Genomic DNA, 21,667 nt, shown 5'->3' with positions numbered 1-21,667 from the left:
ACACCTCTTGTCCCATGACACTTGTTTGTCGGCTGTGCTGTGAGGAAAGAATGGACCATCTCACAGCTAGGGCTTCCTGTAGTTATCTACCTAACGTTGTAAACTGTGCTGCAGGTTATGTTTTTTTTTGTTGTTTTTGTTTTTGTTTTTTTTTTTTGAAGAAGTGAATGGCATTACGGTGTAGGCTGTTTGATGAACCTCTGCAAAACACCCCCCAACGTGGCATCAGTAGACTTTCCTTTTGGAAAGCTTGGAGGGACTGCAAGAACTTTGTTGTCGGATAGTAAATGTAAAACAAAGCACTTGCTATGCCCTGGCTTGTTGAGAAGTGTGCTGACTGAAAAGATTGTTTAATATTGCAACATGCTCTGACGGACTGGACTAATGCTAGTGGACTTGATACTAATATGCTTGTATTCTATGTTTATTTGACAGTATCAAGCTTTTAAGTTATCTTTTAAAAATGAAGAGGTCACCTTGTGAATGTGCTTTATGGACAAGCTTGGACATAACTGCTGTGCGAAAAAAGACAGCCACATAGGGAAGAAAACTCAAGACACGGACAAACGCTGCGATGCAGTTATGTCCAAGCTAAGCAGCCAACTTGTACAAAAGCTCGTTTTATGGACAAGATTGGCACATATACTACTATACTGCTGCTTGTCCAGTATTCTGGCAACAGTACAATAGGGACACTTTGAAGACCAAGACAGCAATCTGGAACTGCTAGCTGAAATGCGGGGATACCATTATATTTGCACAGTCAGAGTCATGCGCTATGCTGTGCAGTGCTGCCTTGTTGTGCTTGCCATGCTGCTAACATAATTGTTGAATTTTGCAGGATCCATTCTGTGAATGGATTGTGGAAGGAGCTTTCTGTGTACGCCGAGGTCGCTATAATTCTGCTGTGAAGAATCCAGACCTGTGTCCAACCCCATGCCACCTGTGAGTTAGCACACGCGCTCATGCTTTTCAAAAGCATTAAGAAACATTTTCTGTATAAAGTAACACTGTATACAGAAAACTCCTGGACAGAATTCACTGGTGCATTTAACAAGCTTCAATGACAGCGGATTGGTCACTGCTGTCTGGCCCGTTTTCATATCAAGTAGCTTGTGCGATAAGGCCATAAAAGCTTTTAGCATCTTTTGAAAAACCTGCAATTTTACTTGAGCTGTATCAAAAACAAGGTTTAAATCCTTTTCCAGTAAGCTTCAGCAACGGCCTGCCTTTATAGAGTCTCTCATCAAAGCTACTGCTTTGCCTGATTTTATAAGCAGTCGCAAGGCAAGTGAAAGAAGTCGTATTAAAGAAACAAAACCTCAACTTCAACTTGTAGACCTGTCCAAATGGTCACTCTCTTTATGATCAGGTGCTTCTACAACATTGCTCTCACTACGCAAAGGAGCACTCAAACTATACATTGTATCTTGACATTGCAGTGTACTGTTGGAAGCAAAAGTTTACAGGGTGCGTGTTTTCAGAAAAAGATTATTTTTTTATTGTGAAAGCAACACTCCAACAGCCAAAGCGAGACCTCGGGTGACCGCCGTTGCGCAGCAGCTGCGCTGACATTGTTTCAATTGGTCGAAATGGTCGTGATGTCACAGTGCGCGAATTTCAAACGGGGATAATTGTACTTTGGCTAGTAACCATGCAACCAATTAAAGGGACCGTATAGTGATGCTCCAAGTAAGTGGGACTGTGTTTAGTTAATTGCTTAATTAGCCAATTAGCCTACTTAACCTTTCCAGTCAGACCAGATAAATAAATAAAACCGATTAGGAAATTGGTCGAGTTGGGGAATGGAACCTGGCTTTCCGGAGTGCGAGACAAGCACGCTAACCACTCCGCCATGCCAGCTCGATAGTTTGGAATGAACAAAGGCGCGTCTAGTGAGTACGGTGTCTTCGTTCACTCCCATCTTCCTCCCTTCCCATTACGACGAGGTTCAGGTGTCCACCGAGATATGCGAGACAGATACATTTCCTTTCCTCAAAAACCAATTTACCGATGAGCAAGGCATAAAGCCGAACGGACGATGGCGTTCTGTGGACTGCCTGGCAGCGTTGCAAGACGCTGTCGCGTTCCACTCTTAGAGGTGAAGCTTAACATCTTAACCACACATCACTGACACAAGGAGCAACACTGCGCTTAAGGCTTTCGTCTCACCGCACTTTAGGTCAACAAAGTGGCCCCCTGAATTTTGTTCTGTTTCATGACCCAGCCGCTTGGTATTGTTACCTGTGGATTGAGCATACACATTCTTTTATATAACTTAAGACATTTTTGTCAATTGGCTGATGTAACCAGGCCAAAATAAATTTTCTTCTGCGCCTCCACATCCCATAAACTTCTGCTTATAGTACATGTTAGAGACCCAGCTTTATCTTCAAACAAGTATGTGTGGAAACCTTCCCCATTGCCCACTGGTCAGTTCAAGGCCTACTTTTTTCTTTTTGAATGGAGAGTTCCATGTTTGCAATAAAACTGCTGGCAGAAGTTTTTTTTTAACATGGGCACCTGAAAAAAAGAAATGCAGTCTCTTTGCAGCATAAACATACAACCAGGGAGTGGTGAATGCACTCTGCAGTTACATGTGTGACCTATGCAGTTAAACATCTTTAGTTCAGGCTGCGTGCCAAGCCGTAAGGGAAGCTTGGCTCCTGTGTGGTTTGTGTGTTTTAAAAACTGCTTTCGGCAGCAGTGTGTGTGTGTGATGGAAGAGAGTACATTCTATAAAGCCATAATGGAACCTGCTGAGGCAGATTTTCTGCTCCCGGCATCAAGCATGAAGGCCTTTATTTATTGTAACCAATAATAAATTCATTTCATCCACTAACATTGGTCTTGCATTACTTTAATGTTGGCTACACGTGAGGTGCAGGAGGTTTATAACAGTACTGCTGAAGCCTGTATACAGCTGATAGCCATCAGAGGTGGTTTGATAAGTATACTGGATGTACCCATGGACAAGTCATTTAAAATAATAGCTTGGTTGCTCGTGAAATTAATGGTAATGGACAACAAAGGCAAAACACTGATAGGACAGTGTTGCTCATGTATTTTGAATGCATGATGGGCAGTGTCCTTGGATATCATTGTTAAAAGTGTTAAGGGACAGGAATTTTCAATGCATTAAGGAGCACTGTTAATGATTGCATTGGTGGATGAGCCAAGCCTGAGCAGGCCAGGCAGCAAAATTGACACACAGTTGTAACTTCTGCTTGAACAAAGATATCCTTAACCGAATGCCAAATATTGCATTATATAATGTGGCTAAACATGGTGTTTACATACATGATGTGAAAACTGAACAGAAAAGGTCTTCCTCCATATTACGGTCTGCTCCCCATCAACAAAGTGCAGCCCTTACACATGGGTGCATATGATACCGTATAAATGTAAGGGCCGCACCCCGTTTTCCCAAAGGAAATGTTTAAAAAAAAATAAATAAATCCATTTTAGGGGCCGCACCTGAACTTTCCATGACCCAGGCGGGAATAGCCTTCTAAATGCACGCGCCATGGCCTCCACGATCGGCTACGGCTGCGAGCAATGGTGCGCTTGATCATGGAGGCCACGCACGCGCCATAGCCTCCGAAGCCATGCGCACGCACAGGAGCTTTCAAGTGTCGTTCATGGATGGCGCCTGAGGTCATAGTCATCATCATCGTCAACTTTTTCGTCTGCCACAACCTCCCGCTATCCTCATCGGCATCAGTATCACCAGCTCCAGCCTTTTGTTGCTTTTGTGGCATGTTCGCCGTAGTTGTAGTGATTGTGGCTTTCGCGTGCTGCCGCCGAGCATAGCAGTTTTAGCACGATGGGCAAGCACCTTAAAAGCTACACGGCTGGGTGTTTCATTTTCATTTTTCGTTTCATTTTTATTTTTTTTAGTTTTCTGTGTACAGAAAGCTAAATGATCAGCGACAAAAGGTAGTGTGTACCTTTAGTGCGGCCCTTGTACGCGTTTATACGGTATTAACCCTTTGACACACTGTATGCACAGCAAACTCGCAGCTTTTTCTGAGAGTGGCTGTACCTGGCTGTGATTTCTTTGTTTCAGGTGAATTTCGCATCTTTCATGTGGCAAATAAGGTGGTTTTTTATGCCATATAATGAATGCAGTAAATAATATTTCACAAAACAGTGAGCATGGTAGCACATCATCCGCCATTTTTGTGCAGACATAATTTGCCACCAGTAGTTGCATCATTTTTTTTTTTACATTTTCAAGCATAATATGCCCCTTTGAAATAGAAATTATTGCCACGATCCTTCGGGTGTTTACTTGACAGGTCGCAGCGTTTCAATGTCGCTATTGTCATCAATTATGACACTTTGTATGAAATTTTGCACATCCCTCCAGAAAGTTAGCTACTAGTACTTAGTGCGGGAAAACTAACATATGGCCTTTTTTAAGGCCCAAATATACCATTTAGGCAGAAAAATGTTTGTTTTCAACAAAACAAGAAATGGTGTATCCAAGGGTTAAATAAGGGTGTGATGAGATTGGCTTCTAGCATGAGGACTTACAAAAGAAAATAGGGCACTGCTATACCTCATAATTAATCGTTTGTACTAACCTCTTGAGTGATGTCGGAATTGGCAATCTTGAGTACAGGGTTCATTGTAGAGAGTGGTTGGTCAGATGGTTCTTGATAATCACAAAGGGAACAAGGGAGGGAAAACCTCAGGGTGCCTGCGAATGTTTCAACAAGGGGACTTGTCTTAGTCCGGGCAAAGCGTTCATCATTGGCGGGGTGTAAGTGGGGTCATCGCTCCGAGGAGGAAGGCCTAATGAGGGGGAGGAGGGTGTGAAGTGGGAATGGTGTTAGGATGGGGAGGGCGAATCTTTTCCCGGCATGATGGCTGCTAAAGTTGATTAGCCAGCTGACCTGCAGAACTAAAAAGAAAATGGCCAGCTCAGCACAAAGCAATCCGGGAGTGTAAGCGTGCAGAGATAGTGAGCATGGGGTTTGAAAAGCTGTTTGCCCACTGCAACAGGTGGCTTTGTATGACTGGGTGCGTTGACCTGAAAAACTCAGGTAAGGGACTAGTCAGCATGCAGGAAAGAAATGCGGGAGGCAAGTGTCCTGAGAAATGATGGCAAGAGAATCGGGGCACAAGCTAAAGATAAAATTGAACAAGGAAGAGAGAAAAAAACAGCTGTCATTGAGGGGGCAAAGGACGGGTCAGGTAGGGCGGAACGGTAGGGTGAAAGGAATGATTAAGCGGCAGTATGAAGTGCTGGTAAATGCTCTGGCCATGTGCAAGACCTGTTTAAAGAATTCACCAGTGCTGGAATGTACCTGAGAGATTCTAAGTTTCATCTGGATATGTTAATCCCTGCTGGTTGTAAGTTTTTAAATTTGTGGAATTAGGAATGCCTCTCTGCATTTTCTGTCCCTTGCAGATTTGAAGCCTGATTGAAGAATGAACAGTTTAAGTTCATCAAAGTTGTAACCGCATTGACTAAAATGTTCCGCTACTCCTTTCTGTAGGTTCCTTGCTGTGTCAGCTCGATGAGCATTTAGTCTGGCACTCATTGATTGCCCGGTTTCTCTGATATATATTGTTTCTGACAAGAGGTGCATTGAAGCATGTAGATAACATTAGGCGACGCACAGTTAAAACTAGTCTTTATATCGAAGCTGAAGTCGCTTGCCGTGCTTATAACAGTGGTGTCGCTTTGTAAAGGCTTGCATGTCTTGCGTCTAGGTCAGGAACATGGGCTTATTGTCGGCGGGGGTTTCTTATCAGGCCTAGCATATACTAGGATGTCTTTCAGGCTTCTGTTGCGTTGGTGTGTTAGGTGTGTTGCCCTTGGTACGTCGGGAAATATTTCCCTCCTCCGGATAGATCGCTTAGCTCGGCTGAGGCCTATGACTGGAGAAGACTCCAAGCTAGAAACTTCGCATCCCCGCTCTGGAGGAGCTGGACAGGAGGTGACACGAGGGAGGATGCGGAGGTGTGCGAGTTCTGCGGGCATATCGCTACACTCGAACACATACTATGGAGATGCCCCAGTGCCCCAGGATATGGCAGAATCAATAATGCAGAGGAATGGGAGACCATACTCAGAAGTGCCGACCTTAGCATACAACGATACGCTACCCGCCTGGCAGCAGAAGCTGCGCGACTATACCGTTGCTAGTCTTCCAGCTGCGACGCTGCCCCTCCCCGGACGCCTGCGTGCGGACCCGGAGAGGCACGGGTCTTCTTCTGGCGGAAATAAAGTTTCTTCACTCACTCCTTGAGGCGATCGTTGCTAGTTAAAAAAGGGTGATATTCCTGCAGAATATTGTTTATGTTTGGAATGACGTTCGAGTATTTTGTTATAAGTGCAGGAGGCCGCACGGTTAGCATTTGTTTGTTTCTTTAAGTACCTCGCCTCGTTTTAGAGTGGTTGCTCGTTGGAAAGCATTATCAAGGGAGTTCTGAGGATGGTGCGTACGAATTAGGGTGTTTTTCTAGTGAGTGGAGGTGCTTCAAATAGTCGTCATCGATACAGATTCTTCTCAGGTGTGTTGCCTGTCCTACAAATATGCCTTGCTTACAGTGTCTTGGATGATGGCTAGTGAGATTCAAGTATTACTGTTGGTCTGGAGGCTTCATGTGGAGTGTGGTTTTAAGCTGCCTATTTTCTAAACGGACGGTAGTGTCGAGAAAATTGGCTTGCGTTGTAGAGTAATGAACAGTAAATTTAATGCTAGAGTGGAACAAATTAAGATGTGAGACTAATGCTTTTAGGGTCTCAGATCCGTGTTCCCATATCATAAAAATATTGTCTATGTAACACAGGTATATGAGCAGTTTTTCTGATAACGAATTTAGAAGTTTAGACTCCAGTAACCCTAAAAAATGTTTGTATAAGCCAGTGCTATAAGATTTTAGAAGTTTAGACTCCCGTATCTCCATAAAAAATGTTTGCATTAGTTGCGAAAGGAGTGCCCATACTTGTTCCAAATACTTGAAGGTAATAAAAAGAATAAAAAAATAGTTGTGTGTGGACCAATTGAAGTAGCGAGAGATACATGTCAATTTCATGCGGATGTGGATTTTGAGTTAGAGCGTTGAAGAGTGCATCGATCCCTTCATTTATGGGAATAATTGTGTACAAAGTGGCGACATCAAGTGTGACCAGTATGCTATCTACTGGCATAAAGGCTGTGTCATTAAGTGGCTCTATTTTTCGTAGAAAGTGTGGTGTGTCCTGTACAAAGGAAGGAAGGAGGGTTGGAATGTCCGCAAGGTGGTGGTTCAGAAAAATTGACAAGTTCTCTGTAGGCGTATTATTGTTCAAAATGGTAGGCCTTCGCGAGATATCTCCTGTAAACTAGTATTCTGCGGAAACCTTATGGATTTTAGGAAATAAGTAGAAACACCCTGCTTGTTTGTTTGACAGATTTAAGAAGTTGTAGTCTGACTGTGTTATTAGTTCCCTGGATATTAAGTCTGCCAGTGTGGTCAGAATTACTTTGCAGAACCGTAAAGTAGGTTCAAAATCTAATTTCTTATAATGGCAAGAGTTGCTGAGTTGCCTGCTGGCCTTTGATTTTGTATTTTTCGGCTGGCAGGATGACTATGCTACCACCTTTGTCTGCTGGCTTAATGACGATGTCGATTCTAGAAGCTAGCTGCTTATAGAGTAGCCTGTTCTGTTGAGGAGCGGTTTTTGTGCTTTTGAGCTTGCTTTGTTTTTTTTTTTCTATAATTTCTTTGCAGACAGATTTAATATACAGTCCTACTTTGGAACTCCGTTCCACCTCTGGTGTCCACGTGCTACGGGCTCTGAGAGCAATGTAATTAAGGCTGGCCGCTTCAGTTTAGCAAACACGAGTTGACCATGTGATAGAGGCTGTAGATAAATTAGGAATCGGGTTTTTTGTTTTTTGGTGACGTACTTCTTAATACTCATTGAGAAAATTCTGAGAGATCTCAGTGAAGTTCATAGTCGTTGAAATCCTCGTTAGTTGGGCAAAACGTGATGCCACGCTTCAGAATCTGTTCATCGCTATCATTTAGAGATTCCAAAATATCAATTACATTGCTGTCATCATCCTGCAGTGTCAACGGCATATCTTCTGGTTCTATAAAAATTGAAGGCTGGTTGTTGAGCTGTCTAGATGTCTCTTTCTAGGGGAAGTTTATAACGAACATGTTTATGTTGTTTTTTATTGTGAAGCTTGAGTTCCTTCCTAGATGTAAACTCTGCTAGTCCCTGTCTTTAGTCTGAATTTAGTACTATATTACTAAGTTGGTCTTTTAGAGAATTTAGCTGTTTTTCACAATGCTCTTTTAAAATAGCTATGAAGGACAGGGATGCATCGTCTGATCTGAAAGAATAAAAAAAAAACTGCTATAGTATAGAGTGTCTGGCCGTGGTGACGTACCTCATGCGGAGCGATGACAATGCGGCACGCATGGGGCCGACATTCGACATGCATACCAAAGGCAAAAAAAACGGTGATCTTTTCGATAGCTTCACCACCAAGCTAGGAAGCTGTGAGGAGAAGCCAATTACTTAAAGTCCTTGGGACTAAGGCAGAGTGGGCAGTATGCACGGAAGAAAAAAAAGCAAAGCTGGATGTAAATGCAGAAAGAAGGAGGCGCGGGTCGCTGAGAAAGGAAAGAGTAAAAATGCAGTGAAGTGTAGGGAAGGGAAGAAAAGGGCAAACATTCGTAGCACAGCAGCGCGAAGCACAGAGAAGCGTCAGCTGTAGCACCACGCCTCAACTGTGTCGCGCGTTTAACTATTGCCTTTTAAACAACTCTGAGGCTGTGGAAAATGATGCCATAATCACGCAAAACTTTGGTTTTCACATGAAATCAAACTTGCATTATATTTGTAGCTGCATTGTATTTTTTCAAATGCGGTACTTCCTCTGGACGTAAACAAAATCGAAAACATGATAGCATGAAGTGTGATAACTGAAAATAAATAATTACGACATAAAGGGAGAACAAGAGTAGGATGGAAGGTATTTGTGAGTGTTTCTTTTATAAGCCAACACTGTGTTCAGTAGGTAGCCTGTTAATTACCAGAGAGCATCCTCAGAGCCCTGCTATCACCATCAATTGATATAGTAAAGACCCTAATATAGTAGTGATTATTGCTGGTCCGAGTCACTTTACGATAGAGGGGTTCTACTGTACTTATCTAGAGGTTTTCTTAACCAGAATCCTTTGTATGTATCTGCACGCTTCCAAGCAATCAGTTATGACATTAGACCTAATTAGTAGATGTCTTGGTAAACATCTCACCAGCATTACTCTGCAGATCGTTTGATTGCTGTGCTGTTTTGGTCATGCTTGTTCTGTGGGCAGTTGCAAAATACAGCATTGTGCCATGTGTTTCCAGGCGGAGGGGCTGCATCTCATGCCTAGGAGACCCTGGCCGATGTGCTTGGTGTCGGGAGACTCAAAGCTGCTTTCTGTTCTCCACATACACCACCTCCTTTATGTATGGTGGCTGTCGTGAGTGGGTTGATGAAGACCATGGAAGCCCGAAGTGAGTGTTCTGGATTTCACTTCTTGTGCTAGCTTCCTTCCTTCTTTCTAAAAATTGAGTGAAGTCTAGCGAGGGAAACTAGTCCTTTTACACAGCCATTTTCTGTGGCAAGTGGTGATGCTGCACAGCAGTGTGAACTGCTGTCTGTGCAGTATGAACTGCTGTTGAGTCCTCGGTGACCGTCGATGTCAACTGGTATTGGCAATCAGTGATACCACATTGGCTGGGTTGGTAACATTTGTCACTGCTGTTTGTTATGTAATTGCTATACGTTTTGCTGTTCTCACTACAGCATATTTGTCGCTAAATCTTTCACTGACCAAGTGTGTAAGCATATAGGCATGCACATAAGGCAGCTTCACAGACTTTAGTTGAGCACTGAGAACTACTGTGCAGTTGAGAACTACTACAGTTGAGAACTACAGTTGAGAACTACTGTGCCCTTTCCTTTCCTCAAAAACCAATTCTGGTATTAAAATTGTAACGCTACCGGAAATGATGAACTGGTGCAGTATGTCGTAACCAGAAACGACAAAATGCCACACTGCACATTATGAGTCAGAATAAAAAAATCAAGATCAAAGACGTGCTAGCAAGACTGTAGCGCTGCAGGGGATGAGGACACACAAAGAAGAAACAAACAACATGAGTGCTAACTTCCAGCGAAATTATTTCACACATGCATCACATTTATTCGCCAAAAACATGCTATCACTTGTGCCAACAGTATCGAAATGATAGTTTTTTTTTTCACATAAAACTATAGACGCACCAACAACAAAAAGCTACGCTGTTGAAAGACATGTTTTCACATTCCTTCACGTAGGCAGACTTAAGTGCCCTCAGAATTTTGGCAAACAACTTATTGTGATGGCACCACACCATGTTAGCCGTGTGTGACTCTACTGTTTCTTGAGTGTGAAGTATGTTTTGCTTAATTTCTGCAAAGGCATCTAGTCATCATAATTTCAATTCCTTTTTAACTTGGTGTGATGTAGAACATCTCACAGCAGTCCTCACAAATCAGCTTCTTATTTTGTGCCTCATTATCTCGTACGTTGTGTATTTAGCACAGCTTAATTGGATGGTATATTTTGTGAGTTTTCCTGGATGAAATAATGGCCGATGTGGAACCTATTAAACGCTGTTTGTCACATTTTAGTTGGTCCAAGTGGTCCAGTTGTGTACTAATTTACGATTATAAATTTGCATTTGGTACCAATTGGGAATTTCCCACTTGGATTCATTTGTTGTTTTTTTTGACTGGGAAAGCATGAACAGAATTGAAAGCACGATAACATGAAATATGATAGCTGAAAATAAATAATTATCACATAATTGGGCAATAAGAGCAGGATGGAAGGTATTTGTAAGTGTTTCTTTTATAAACTAACACTGTGTTTAGTAAGTAGCCAATTAATTACCGGAGAGCGTCCTCAGAGCCATGCCATCACCAACAACTGATGCAGTAAAGACCCTGATATAGTGAACATTTTTGCTGGTCCGAGTCACTTTACAGTAAAGGGGTTATTCCATGTGAAGGGTTTATACTTGATTCAGCAATCTGATTATCATGAGAGCTCCTTCATCACTGACCGAAACTGTAGTGTGGATGAAGAGGCTTTTTATGTGGAGGCAATCCATTATGTGAGGTATGCAATATCCACAAAGGCTGTAGTCATGAGTAGGTCGCTGACTGTGGTTACTGAATGAAATGTTTTTAGAGCTGCAGGTGGTGTGCGTTAGTATTCAAATCAGTGTTTCATGGCTAACACACTGACATGCCTCTTGCTTTTTATCTTTTTTCGGGTAAATGATGTAATTGCATGGTTCGACTTGAAAGACACCAGTATGTTATTGAAAAAATAAAGCTGTTTTTTTAACAGCAATACGTTAGTAAGCTTGTTGCTTAGAGGCTCAAATATGCTACCACACATGATAAACGGTGTACTGATTTCATGTTAAACGTGGAAGCCAATCGAACTTTTTTCACCTGCCCTGTGTTACAGGGACTTCATATAGCAAGAAATGTCTGAACTACACATACTGCAGCACTGCAGCATTTTCACTCTGTCTTTAGGCATAGTTGTTTAGTGTGCTGTTAAGGGGTGGGTCTATCTCTATCAGATAATTGTGAATGTGCACTCTTACAGTACTTCGCCGCCGCGGTGGCTCAGCGGTTATGGTGCTCGGCTGCTGACCCAAAAGACGCGGGTTCGATCCCGGCCGCGGCGGCTAGAATTTCTTTGGAGGAGAAATTCTAGAGGCTCGTGTACTGTGCGATGTCAGTGCACGTTAAAGAACCCCAGGTGGTCGAAATTTCCGGAGCCCTCCACTACGGCGTCTCTCATAGCCTTAGTCGCTTTGGGACGTTAAACCCCATAAACCAAACCATCTTACAGTACTTGTAAATAATAAGGGAGTAATTGCTCACTAGCTCCACTCAGGTGCAGCCATATGGCTACAGAGGAAAGCTGTATAGCTTCCACAGAAGCTTCATAGTTAAAGAAAAAATTTGTTCTGGTCTGGGGCTCAAACCCGGAACCACCACCTCACCGGAGGTGGTCACTACCTACTCAGCTAACTGGGACAGCTAGCATGTGGTAGGGCAAGAGCAAATCGATTGTTAACTTGAGTGGGAATGGTGTTTGTCCAATGCTTTTAGGGAATCCCCCATGGTGGAGTATACCCCTAAAACTTTGTATCTTCTTGTGAATAATACATTTCACATTGATGAAACATCTTAAGGCTTGTAGCATTAACAGAGCATAGCAGTACACTTCTAGTTTGTGTTGACAAAGACAGCATATTTGGTATGTTTAAAAATTATTCATTGTGTTTTGTCACTTTTTCAGTTTATCTTCATTTTATGCACTTTATAGTTCTGTTTTGAAAATAAAATATGGATTTCCTCAAAAGCAAACAATGCTTGACAGGAGTCCTAGTGCCTGGGAGGGACGCTTATCTGCGTTAAGTTACGGTAACCGCATGACTTTCTGCAGATTAAGTTGTATGTGCGGAAGCTGTACATGGGTATGAGGAGATCACGGTGGACGGCTCCAAATTTCAGCCACTGGTAGTTCTTTTAATGTGCATAGACATTGCAAAGCATGCATGCTTGTTGATGCTTCTGGAAATAGAACCTGCAATCCTGATCTCAACAGCACTGGACAGCCAAGTTAGCGCTGCGAGTAATTCCAACCTGCGTTAAATTCACTGTCAAGGTGGGAACATTAAATACAATATCAGGGTGGGAACAAGCACTTACCTCCATTGGACTGTAAGTATCTATACTGAATCAATCTGCCAAATTTTGGGATGGGTCGAATACCCGTCATTGGGCATCACGTTGTTTTTCTTGAAGCCCATTTGCTTTCATTTAAAAACATGATACTGAAGAAGTTATTATCAGTGAGTTCGTTGCACCTCACAAAGGAAATAAAAATGCAAAAGGAGTTTTTGTCAAGTCAGAAAACCATTTGCTAAATGAGTGTAATGAAGCTGTTGGGCATTCGCCATCATCCATTTGTCTGCCATGTTGCACAGCTGATTGTGCACTCTATAGCCCATGAGACTCACAAATAAACTTACATCGGCATTTCGGGAGATTCTAATGACAGTTCAAACTATCCGAATTTCCAAATTAACAGAGGTCAAATTAATGAGGTTTTACTGTATGTTTGGGGATGTGTTTACTGTGATAAGTTTGAGATGGTGAGGTTTTAAGCAGGAAGGAATTCCTTGCGGATGTTCTTACTGCAATGAGTCTTTGAAGCTGACAGAGATCTAGCCTGTGGATGCACCTTGTTGAGACTCGGGTCCGCAGTGGTTTCCCCGCAGGAGTAAGGACGAGACGACAAGGAGGCTCATGAAAAACAGCACGACATGTATATTCACATTATTTACATCTTGGAGTAATGAGAAAGTCTGTACAGGGTAAAAGACTACGATGAGGGAATGCTACGGACGAAGCAGTCGAGTGCTCTTAGAGTTTTCGCCTCTGGTTCCCGCCTTTTTCCGCCAATGAGCAAAGCTCTCCATGGGCACTACCTTTGGATGGTGCCACTGAAGCTGAATGGTCCAGAGGCTGTTGCTGGAGGACATCCTTTTTCCTTTGTCCTTCGCAAACATCCGCCATGAATCAGGTGCCAACACAGGCTGTGTCTCCCCAGCCCAGACAGCCACTTTGCATCGTGGCGTGCGCTGCTCGAAGACTCACCCTGTCTGAGGAGGCTCTGTCATGGTTCCTTTGTTGAATCTGCACTACGGGCACTTCAGCAGCCAATGCAGACTTTCTCATTGCATCAAACTGCGAGCCACATATCAAGGATCTCTTTTTTATGTTCTGATAACAGCTGCTGAGCCGTGAGTAACTTGTTGTAGTATAACTTCCACCTTTCTCATTGTTATTGTTTTGCAGGGAAGCTACATTCCCAGGTGCCCAGTGTCCGAATTGCTCAGCATTTAAGGATTGTGCTGGCTGCCTGCAGAAGCTGGGATGTGGTTGGTGTGGAAATGACTACAATCCAAACAATGGAGTCTGTGTGGAAGGTGACTTCTCTGGACCTTACCTTGGTATGCTACTGACTTCATATTGCTATAGAATATAGAATATGTGAGTGTTTAAATGGGCACAAATCATAATCAGTGAATACACATTCACTATTACTTTGTGGCATGCAGTTTTTGTTGTGCGAAATATGAATTCAGTGATTTGCTATGAATAGCTCACTCACAACAGAGCCCTTTAGTCTCTGCAAGGGACTATACCAGTGCTGTGAGGAGCCTTTCTTCCACAGCAGCATGCAAGCAGCATGCAAGCAGCATGCACTGGTTTTATTTTAAATGTGAAGCATTTATAGGGACAACCCTGAGGATTTTTTGGCGTCCAATTTAGCCTCTGTAAAATGTGGTGTTATCCAAGTTATCCAAAAGATGAAGTAGAAAAAAAAATGAAAGATGGAATACAGTGTTGTTCAGATGAGCCTGGGAAAAGGAAAAAAAAAAATGGGAAGAAGAGGAAAAAGAAATGATTGGAAAGTACACTCAGTGCCCCAGAGTAACATTACGAGGCAGATGACACTGTTGTGTACAGTGGCATGGGACGGAGTGCCCCGCGCTAGGCCCTTCAGCCATTAAAATCTTGTCATTGCCATCACTCATTGTCACACACGGGATATAAAAGGCTTTTGCACGTGTGTTTGTGTGCACCGCTAACACCATACTGCTGAGATAGAGGCCTCTTGCGGATGTAAAAGAGCTAACACAGAAGAAAAGGAATTAGTTGGGATGATTGGAGTTCCCCAGAATAGTACAGGACAGAAGATGACGTAGACAGTTGAAGTTGAAGGCAGCACTAGAATACTGATTTGCTCAAATGTAACATGACCACGATTGAAATGCAAGACTTAACTTTGCAGTTGCGAAACAGAGGAAAAAAAAAACACTTTATTGTAATGCGAGAGTCAGTTTTGCAGGTGCATAAAGGAAAAAAAAGTGCTAGAGGTCCGCAAATACTATTGAAATTTTCTAATGTGAATCAAATATGAGTATGAAGGAAAAATGCCTTCAGATATTGGATTGAATATCTGTTTAGTATTATAAAAAAAATTTCAAAAAATGTCCTTACTTTTTTTCCAAATAGTCTATGGCCTTTGCAGCCAGATTAAACAAAACTAGATTGACAGCTGCATACTTAAAAAAAATGATATGTGCGAAACGTACACTGCTTGATTAGACAGCATAACAATATGCAGCTTGTAATGTGGTCATACAGAATGAGTATCAAAATGAAAGCCATGAATGGCACATGACTGGCAACTAAAGCAGGATAACATGATGGGTAGTATAAAACCTTATTAATATGGACTTCAAGGGACCAGAAGAAATGCTGTAATTATGTCCCTCGCCCCTCTAAAAAAGAAAATGCTTTAAATGCGAAAATGTGGTCAAGCCTTTAGAGGAGGCTCCAATGCACAAATGGCAAAAAGCCCGTGACGAGCGCGAAATTCAGCGTGCTGGAAGAACAGTGATGGCATTAGCAAGAATAACGCACATTATGTCGGAATAGCGACACTGCTTCTAAAAAGGAAGAGAAATGGCCAATGACTCGCCAGTCAGTGTCTGAAAGCGGCGCGCAGGTGGGTTTGGACTTCTGCCGAATGCGGTGCCAAGAGCCGCCATTGCTGTGGGCTGGTGGCCCCTTGTGAAATTCCGCAAATGAGCTTGTCCACTCAGCTGGCCAACCACAACAGTGAACAAAATCAGCTTTTTAATGTATGAGTGCATCAAACAAGCCAGAGACATAAAAATTCTTGAGCCTTTAATTTCATCTTGTGATTAGCTTCTTGTTTAGGTAACAAGACAAGCTTTAACAAAGGTCTTCTTTTTGTCACTGAGGAATTCTATTCGATGGTCATGAATATGGACAGAGCTCTACTGCAGACTTCAGTTGTATCTGAGTGTAGAAGAGTTGTGAAGGCGACAGTATGAGTGCCATGGGTGTGGGAATTAGATATTTATGACATTATGGAGGGATGAAAAAAAAAAATGTGTGCTTTCTTATTGTGATTGTTTGAAGCAGTGGTCAGGCACGTTGTTTGCCTCAAAAGTGGTACGTGGGAAAGCCCACTTGCGGACTTTCACTCTAGGCCCAAGCCTAGCATTGTTCGAATGTGATCACGCAATAGATGACGGCAGAGAAGAAAGCAAAGACGACATCTATGCACGGTTTTCTTGTCACTTTAGACTCGAACTTCAGGTTATTTGCCAAGACGTTGTGATTTCGCCATAGGCAGATTTATGAAAGTTTGCATGGTATTCAATTGCTGCCGAATGTTCAGAAATTTATTTATTTATTGTACTCTCAGGGCCACAGGCATTAGAGACGGGAGTAGGTTACATAAAATAAAACAAAATGATGAATACATTATAGTGAATGTTATTCAACACAAATTTAACTTTCTCCTGAATATACAAAGTTAACTAGTATAACTAGTTAACTTTAACAATAGTTAACATACGTAAACTACCTAGTAGTTAGTTAACGTAGGTTATCTTTAATGGCTGCAATATCAAGGGTAATGTGGTTCCACTGGACGGAATTCCAGGGGAGGTGAGACTGGAAACAGTCATCAGTATGGCATTTTGCAATCCCTACCTTGTGACGACAATGGGAAATGTATTGGTGTGGTGAAATGAAATCTTCATACAGCGTGACGTGGTGATATACCTTATCGAAAAGAGTTAAGTGACTGATTTTCCAGCAAGATTGTAAGGATGGAGCGAAAGTTGAGCTTTTACGGCTGTGATAATTGCGATACGGTTATAATTGGAAAGGGTAAAGCGAACAGAAAAGTTATAAGGTTTTCATGCATGGATGCTGTGTATTTATGTTTAAGATGTATTAGTGTTTTATAAAGTAAAAGTTTTAGAGATGACAGAGTGACGGAGAAGTTGTGACATAAACACCCTAGCATGCGGTTAATGTTGTTAGTCACGTATTTGATATGGGTACGCCATGTTAAGTTTCATGTGATATGAATGCCTAGACACCTATATGCTGTTACAGAATCAAGAGGAATGCCATACAAATAATATAAAGGAAGAATTTTGGGTGCGTGGTAAACACGCATAAACTTACATTTGCTAATGTTTAATTCCATTTTCCATGTTACTGATTTTCCAGAAAATTACACAGTTGTCTGCAAAAAGAAAGATGGCAGAAGACACGGTAGAAGGAAGGTCATTAATATGAAATTAAAAATAAAAATGGTTGAAGGACAGATTCTTGTGGTACACCAGAAATGACATTAGTAAGCGCTGAGGTAGTGCCATTAGTGAAATACAGATTGGCAGTGGTTAAGTAGGAAAGATTCAGTCCATCTGGAGACATTAGGATGAAGATTGAAATGGCTAAATTTATGAAGTAACAGTTGGTGACACACTTTAGCAAAGGCTTTCGAGAAGTCTAAAAAAATGCAGTCTGTGCAAGATGAATTGTCAAGTATGGGATGTAGCTTAGCAGTGAATGAAAGCAACTGTGTTTCACATAAATATGTTTGACGAAAACCATGTCGCGCAGGCGCAAAAAGAATTGTCATCAAGAAAGGCAACTACCTGCATGGAAGGCCTACCTGCAGGATGTAGAAACCAACATCCGAGTAGTAAGGGTAATCAGGCATAGTGTGATTTTGCTCTGCGTACTATACGATTATACTGAGGGGTGACTTTTCATATCTATTTTTGGTCAAAAAACTTGGGGTTATGTTTGAGTAAATAGGGTATTCATCTCTACATGTGTTCAGGATTATTAGCTTGTGTATGTTAAAGCCCATTCTACTGTTTCCATTATACATGCAGCTCCTGGAGGCCCTATAAAAATGCAGAACATGTTTTAACCTAGGATAACGGAAAGTTGGGCTAGTTGGATTGAACTATATATCATAGCGCTAAACAACAAAGACAACAGAGAAGAGAAGAGGACAAGAGGTGCCTGTCGCGTCCTCTTCACTGTTATCATCGTTGTTTAGCGCTACGATTTATGTTTTAACCTCTTTGGAATTAAATAGCCAGTTCTTTTTTGTTGTTGTTGAAAACCAAGGATAAATTTTGTCTCCTGAGGCAGCTGAGAAGCCAATTATTTTATGGCTTTCTGGTATGTGTGAGCATTGACAGATGAAACGGAAACACAGAAACCTTGAAAATTCTAAAATGATCTGATGTCATACTAAAAACTGCACTTGTAATGTGAATGTTAAAGGATGCCTATTACCTGGTGGCTAGTTTCTTGACCCTCATGAAAATGCGGAAACATTGAACGCTATAATTCTTTCGTGCTTTGATCTTTGCCATTGTTCAGTGCCCGTTTAACTCTGCTGTTTTATTTTGTCTCATTGCACTTATTGTGTATAGCAGTGGGCACCCGGCTAGTAACCAGGGGTAAATATGCTCAGCTTCTGGCTTGGGAACAAACGCTTGTGTGCACTATGTGAAAGGTAGCTGTTCTCATGAAACTGGTGCCGGTCTCTTAGGTGGCAGTGAAGAGGGAGCTGCGCAGAGACATGCTGCATTTGTATTGTTTGAACCCTGGCAGGCACCTGCTCGGAGCGTGTGCGCAAGCAGTTCCCATCCTTGGGTGGCCCCCGGGAGGCGTCCTGGTCTTATGCCCAGTGCCCCAATGTGAATGAGTGCAAGCTCAAGCTGGCCCGCTGCCACCCAGATGCCAGCTGCTATGACACCGCCAACAGCTATCGGTGTCAGTGCAATCGGGGCTTCAAAGGCGATGGCACCACCACCTGTGTTAAGACGTATGTATCTGTTTGGTGGGACGAGGAAGTTTTTTTGTTGTAGTGTTATGTTCATTGCATTTGAGGAGGCCTCTGGAACGGTTAAAATTCAAAGAGCATACCAGTATAATGAAATTGTAATTCCTATAGGGTTGAAATTTCAGAAGGAATTCAAATTTCTTTGAAATTTTGATTGGAATTTTCATGCATGTTAGTATGTAGATTTGCAGCGGAATGACAACTTCCTGCCTACTACACTAGTTTTATTTATTTTATTTGTATTTGCTATGTATTGTGTTGTGCATGAAGTAAAGCTCCGGTATTTCATGTTTTCCAGGTGTGCTGAGCATTGTGTTCATGGCCACTGTTCAGAGGCACCCGATTTTCGGTGCATCTGCCATCTTGGCTGGACGGGGCCAAGGTGTGATGTTGACTGTGGCTGCCATAACCATAGCAGCTGTGAGCGTGGAGTAGGCCATTGTGATCGGTGCTACAACCTCACTGAAGGAGCCCACTGTCATCTTTGCAGGTATTGAGGCCTTGAGCTGTCATTTTACTTTTTTCTGCTGGATGCCTATGTTCAGGTTACAGTGTCTTGTGTGTTGTTGAGTTGGGATCTATGCAGTTCCTGCATTGTGTTGTGCCCCGCAGAAGCGGATCGCGGTAGCATATCGTATATCGCGTTATGCTATAACTCTGTAATCACAGTCATCAGTGCCTAGTTGCATTGGAGGTGGCGTGCATCGGCATTAGTCTGTGTGGGGCTACAGGCTTCAGCATCGCGGGAAGTCCTCATTGCTTGTGAGATCTACGTTACTCTTCTCGAGGAACCTCACACTGCCAATCATTAATCACAATCCGGTGGGCAGGTTGGGATGATGTCACAAGGTCCCGTGACCTAGATGGCCCACCTAGGTTACTTCTCTGGGGATTCTTCACTCACCTCCGACGCCGTGTTTTCCGCTGAACAGGACCCTTCGCACTGTTGCGTTAAAAGCCTCGTCAATACAGCTGGCCGCTGCTAGGAGCACTAGCATCACGCCACGTCAACACCGCTGGTTGGATGCACCGATGGGAGAGGGGGAAAGGACGGTGCTTGCTGGGACCGATCAGTGGTACCAAACAGTAAGCCATAGCAGGGGGGCATGCTTGTTACTTGCGAAAGGGGGAAAGCCAGTCAACGGCGGTCGGCCCACAGTCACGTTTTGGAGAGGTCGTGGTGAGGAAGACTCACCAGAGGATTTCCACGCAGCTGTTGCCCTGTGTTTGCACCATGTTGTAGCAGTTGGTCTACCGGTTTTACTCGTAGCAATCGGTTTGCCGTGGATTCTGTGCAGGATAGTAGAAGCGCGGCGCTGCAGCGGTGACAGATTCATTGCGAAGCTCAGCATGCGTATATGTTTAAGCCTGATGTCCGTGACATGTGCTGGGAATGCGATAAACTGGAGATAGCGATTGGAAGTCCAAGTATATATGTGAGCGTAGAGATGCCAAAACGGGCAGTCACCTATGAAGCACCAAATCAGGCCTGCCACTCCAGACTCCTTTACTGCTAATGCCAATCAGCTTTCACTGATTAACGAGCAAAGCCAGTAAGCTTAGCTCTGCAAATTTTTTTCCAGCTTTCACAGGCCAGATTTGGAGATGTACGAATTTAGTCATGATACCATTTCAAGATAAGCAGTGACAAACACGTGGTGCCTACTGCATGAGATGCAAAATTTTCATCTTAACCAATATTTCAAGATATGAGAGTTGTAGATAATGAGAGTTCACTGTAATATGCACTTTACCATAAATCAATAGAAAAATGCATGAAGTTGCTTCGATGACAGCTGTTTTATTTTATACTTTCTTTTTAGCCCTCCAACCAGTTCTGCATGAGAAATATTAGGGGATACTCTGTGAAACATTGCAAAACATATTAAGCTGTTTTCAAAGCAGGTATTTTACAGCATCTCTATCCCATTTATTTTTATTGTTCTCATCCTTTGTAATTGGCTGAAATGCTGCTATGGTATCTTTAATGCTGGGCTGACAGATGATATGGATGGAACAGAATCAAATGAACTGAGCTTCACTGTATTCAGCACAGTCTGCAGTATCTGTCGCTCAAAATATTTCAAAATGAATTAAAATAAAGTTATTTCTCTCTTCCCTCTCACACTATCATTCTCCACTGTGCCCGAACAACCAGGAGAGGGAGCTTTGGGAATGCTACTAGTCCTTTCGGATGCCGCAAATGTGCTTGCAATGGCCATGGTGATGCTACGCAAGGCATGTGTGACTCGAGCACAGGAGACTGCTACTGCCTGCACAACACCCAAGGGAAGCACTGCGAAACCTGCCAGCTAGGGTACTTTGGTGATCCCAGGTATGTCTGGCCCGAAGCTTGCATGACTCTCAACTACAGTTCTCGGTAGAAACAACAAAGTGAATGAGTGCAAGTTTCCTTTTGCAGTCATGTTATTTCTTGGTCACCGTGAAAGACGACATGGCACATGTGGAAACATATCGTATATACTCGTGTAAGGGCCGCCCCTGTGTAAGGACCTCACCCCCAACATGGCAGCTGGTATTTTGGGAAAAAAAAAAGTCAGCCAAAAAAAAGAATCGCGTCCTGTGTGCATAGTTTTTTGCCCACGTTTTATGTTACACTGGGAGCTGATAGACATGATAACTACCTGCGACACTCAGTACAACCTTACAAGCGTCATCCCGTGCGCCGGACTCCACCTGGAACTGTGAACATGCGGTGCTGCAGCGCTGCTAATTCGTCTTGTGTGCTCGGCGTTTGCACCAGAAAAGACAAAATGCAATGCTGCACGAAAAAACTAAAATAGGGTGCACGCACGCTGGCGGT

General features: G+C 42.8%; 1 protein-coding gene across 2 annotated transcripts in view; it reads left to right on the top strand.

The window, feature by feature from the left end:
• The window catches only part of Megf8 (multiple EGF like domains 8), a 139,793-nt gene that overhangs the window by 30,516 nt on the left and 87,610 nt on the right, over positions 1-21,667 (top strand). For both annotated transcript variants that reach the window (XM_089581048.1, XM_089581046.1), the window contains exons 12-17: positions 842-945; positions 9,368-9,517; positions 13,938-14,092; positions 18,612-18,825; positions 19,142-19,333; positions 21,002-21,178. In XM_089581048.1, the coding sequence (XP_089437174.1) occupies positions 842-945; positions 9,368-9,517; positions 13,938-14,092; positions 18,612-18,825; positions 19,142-19,333; positions 21,002-21,178 (992 nt within the window). The remainder of the gene's footprint in view (positions 1-841; positions 946-9,367; positions 9,518-13,937; positions 14,093-18,611; positions 18,826-19,141; positions 19,334-21,001; positions 21,179-21,667) is intronic.

The sequence above is a fragment of the Amblyomma mixtum genome, chromosome 3, assembly GCF_055824585.1.
Source record: "Amblyomma mixtum isolate Tamu chromosome 3, ASM5582458v1, whole genome shotgun sequence".
NCBI classification, from domain to species: domain Eukaryota; kingdom Metazoa; phylum Arthropoda; class Arachnida; order Ixodida; family Ixodidae; genus Amblyomma; species Amblyomma mixtum.
Note: the sequence above shows the minus strand (reverse complement) of the source record. Positions and strands in the feature narration are given on the sequence as shown.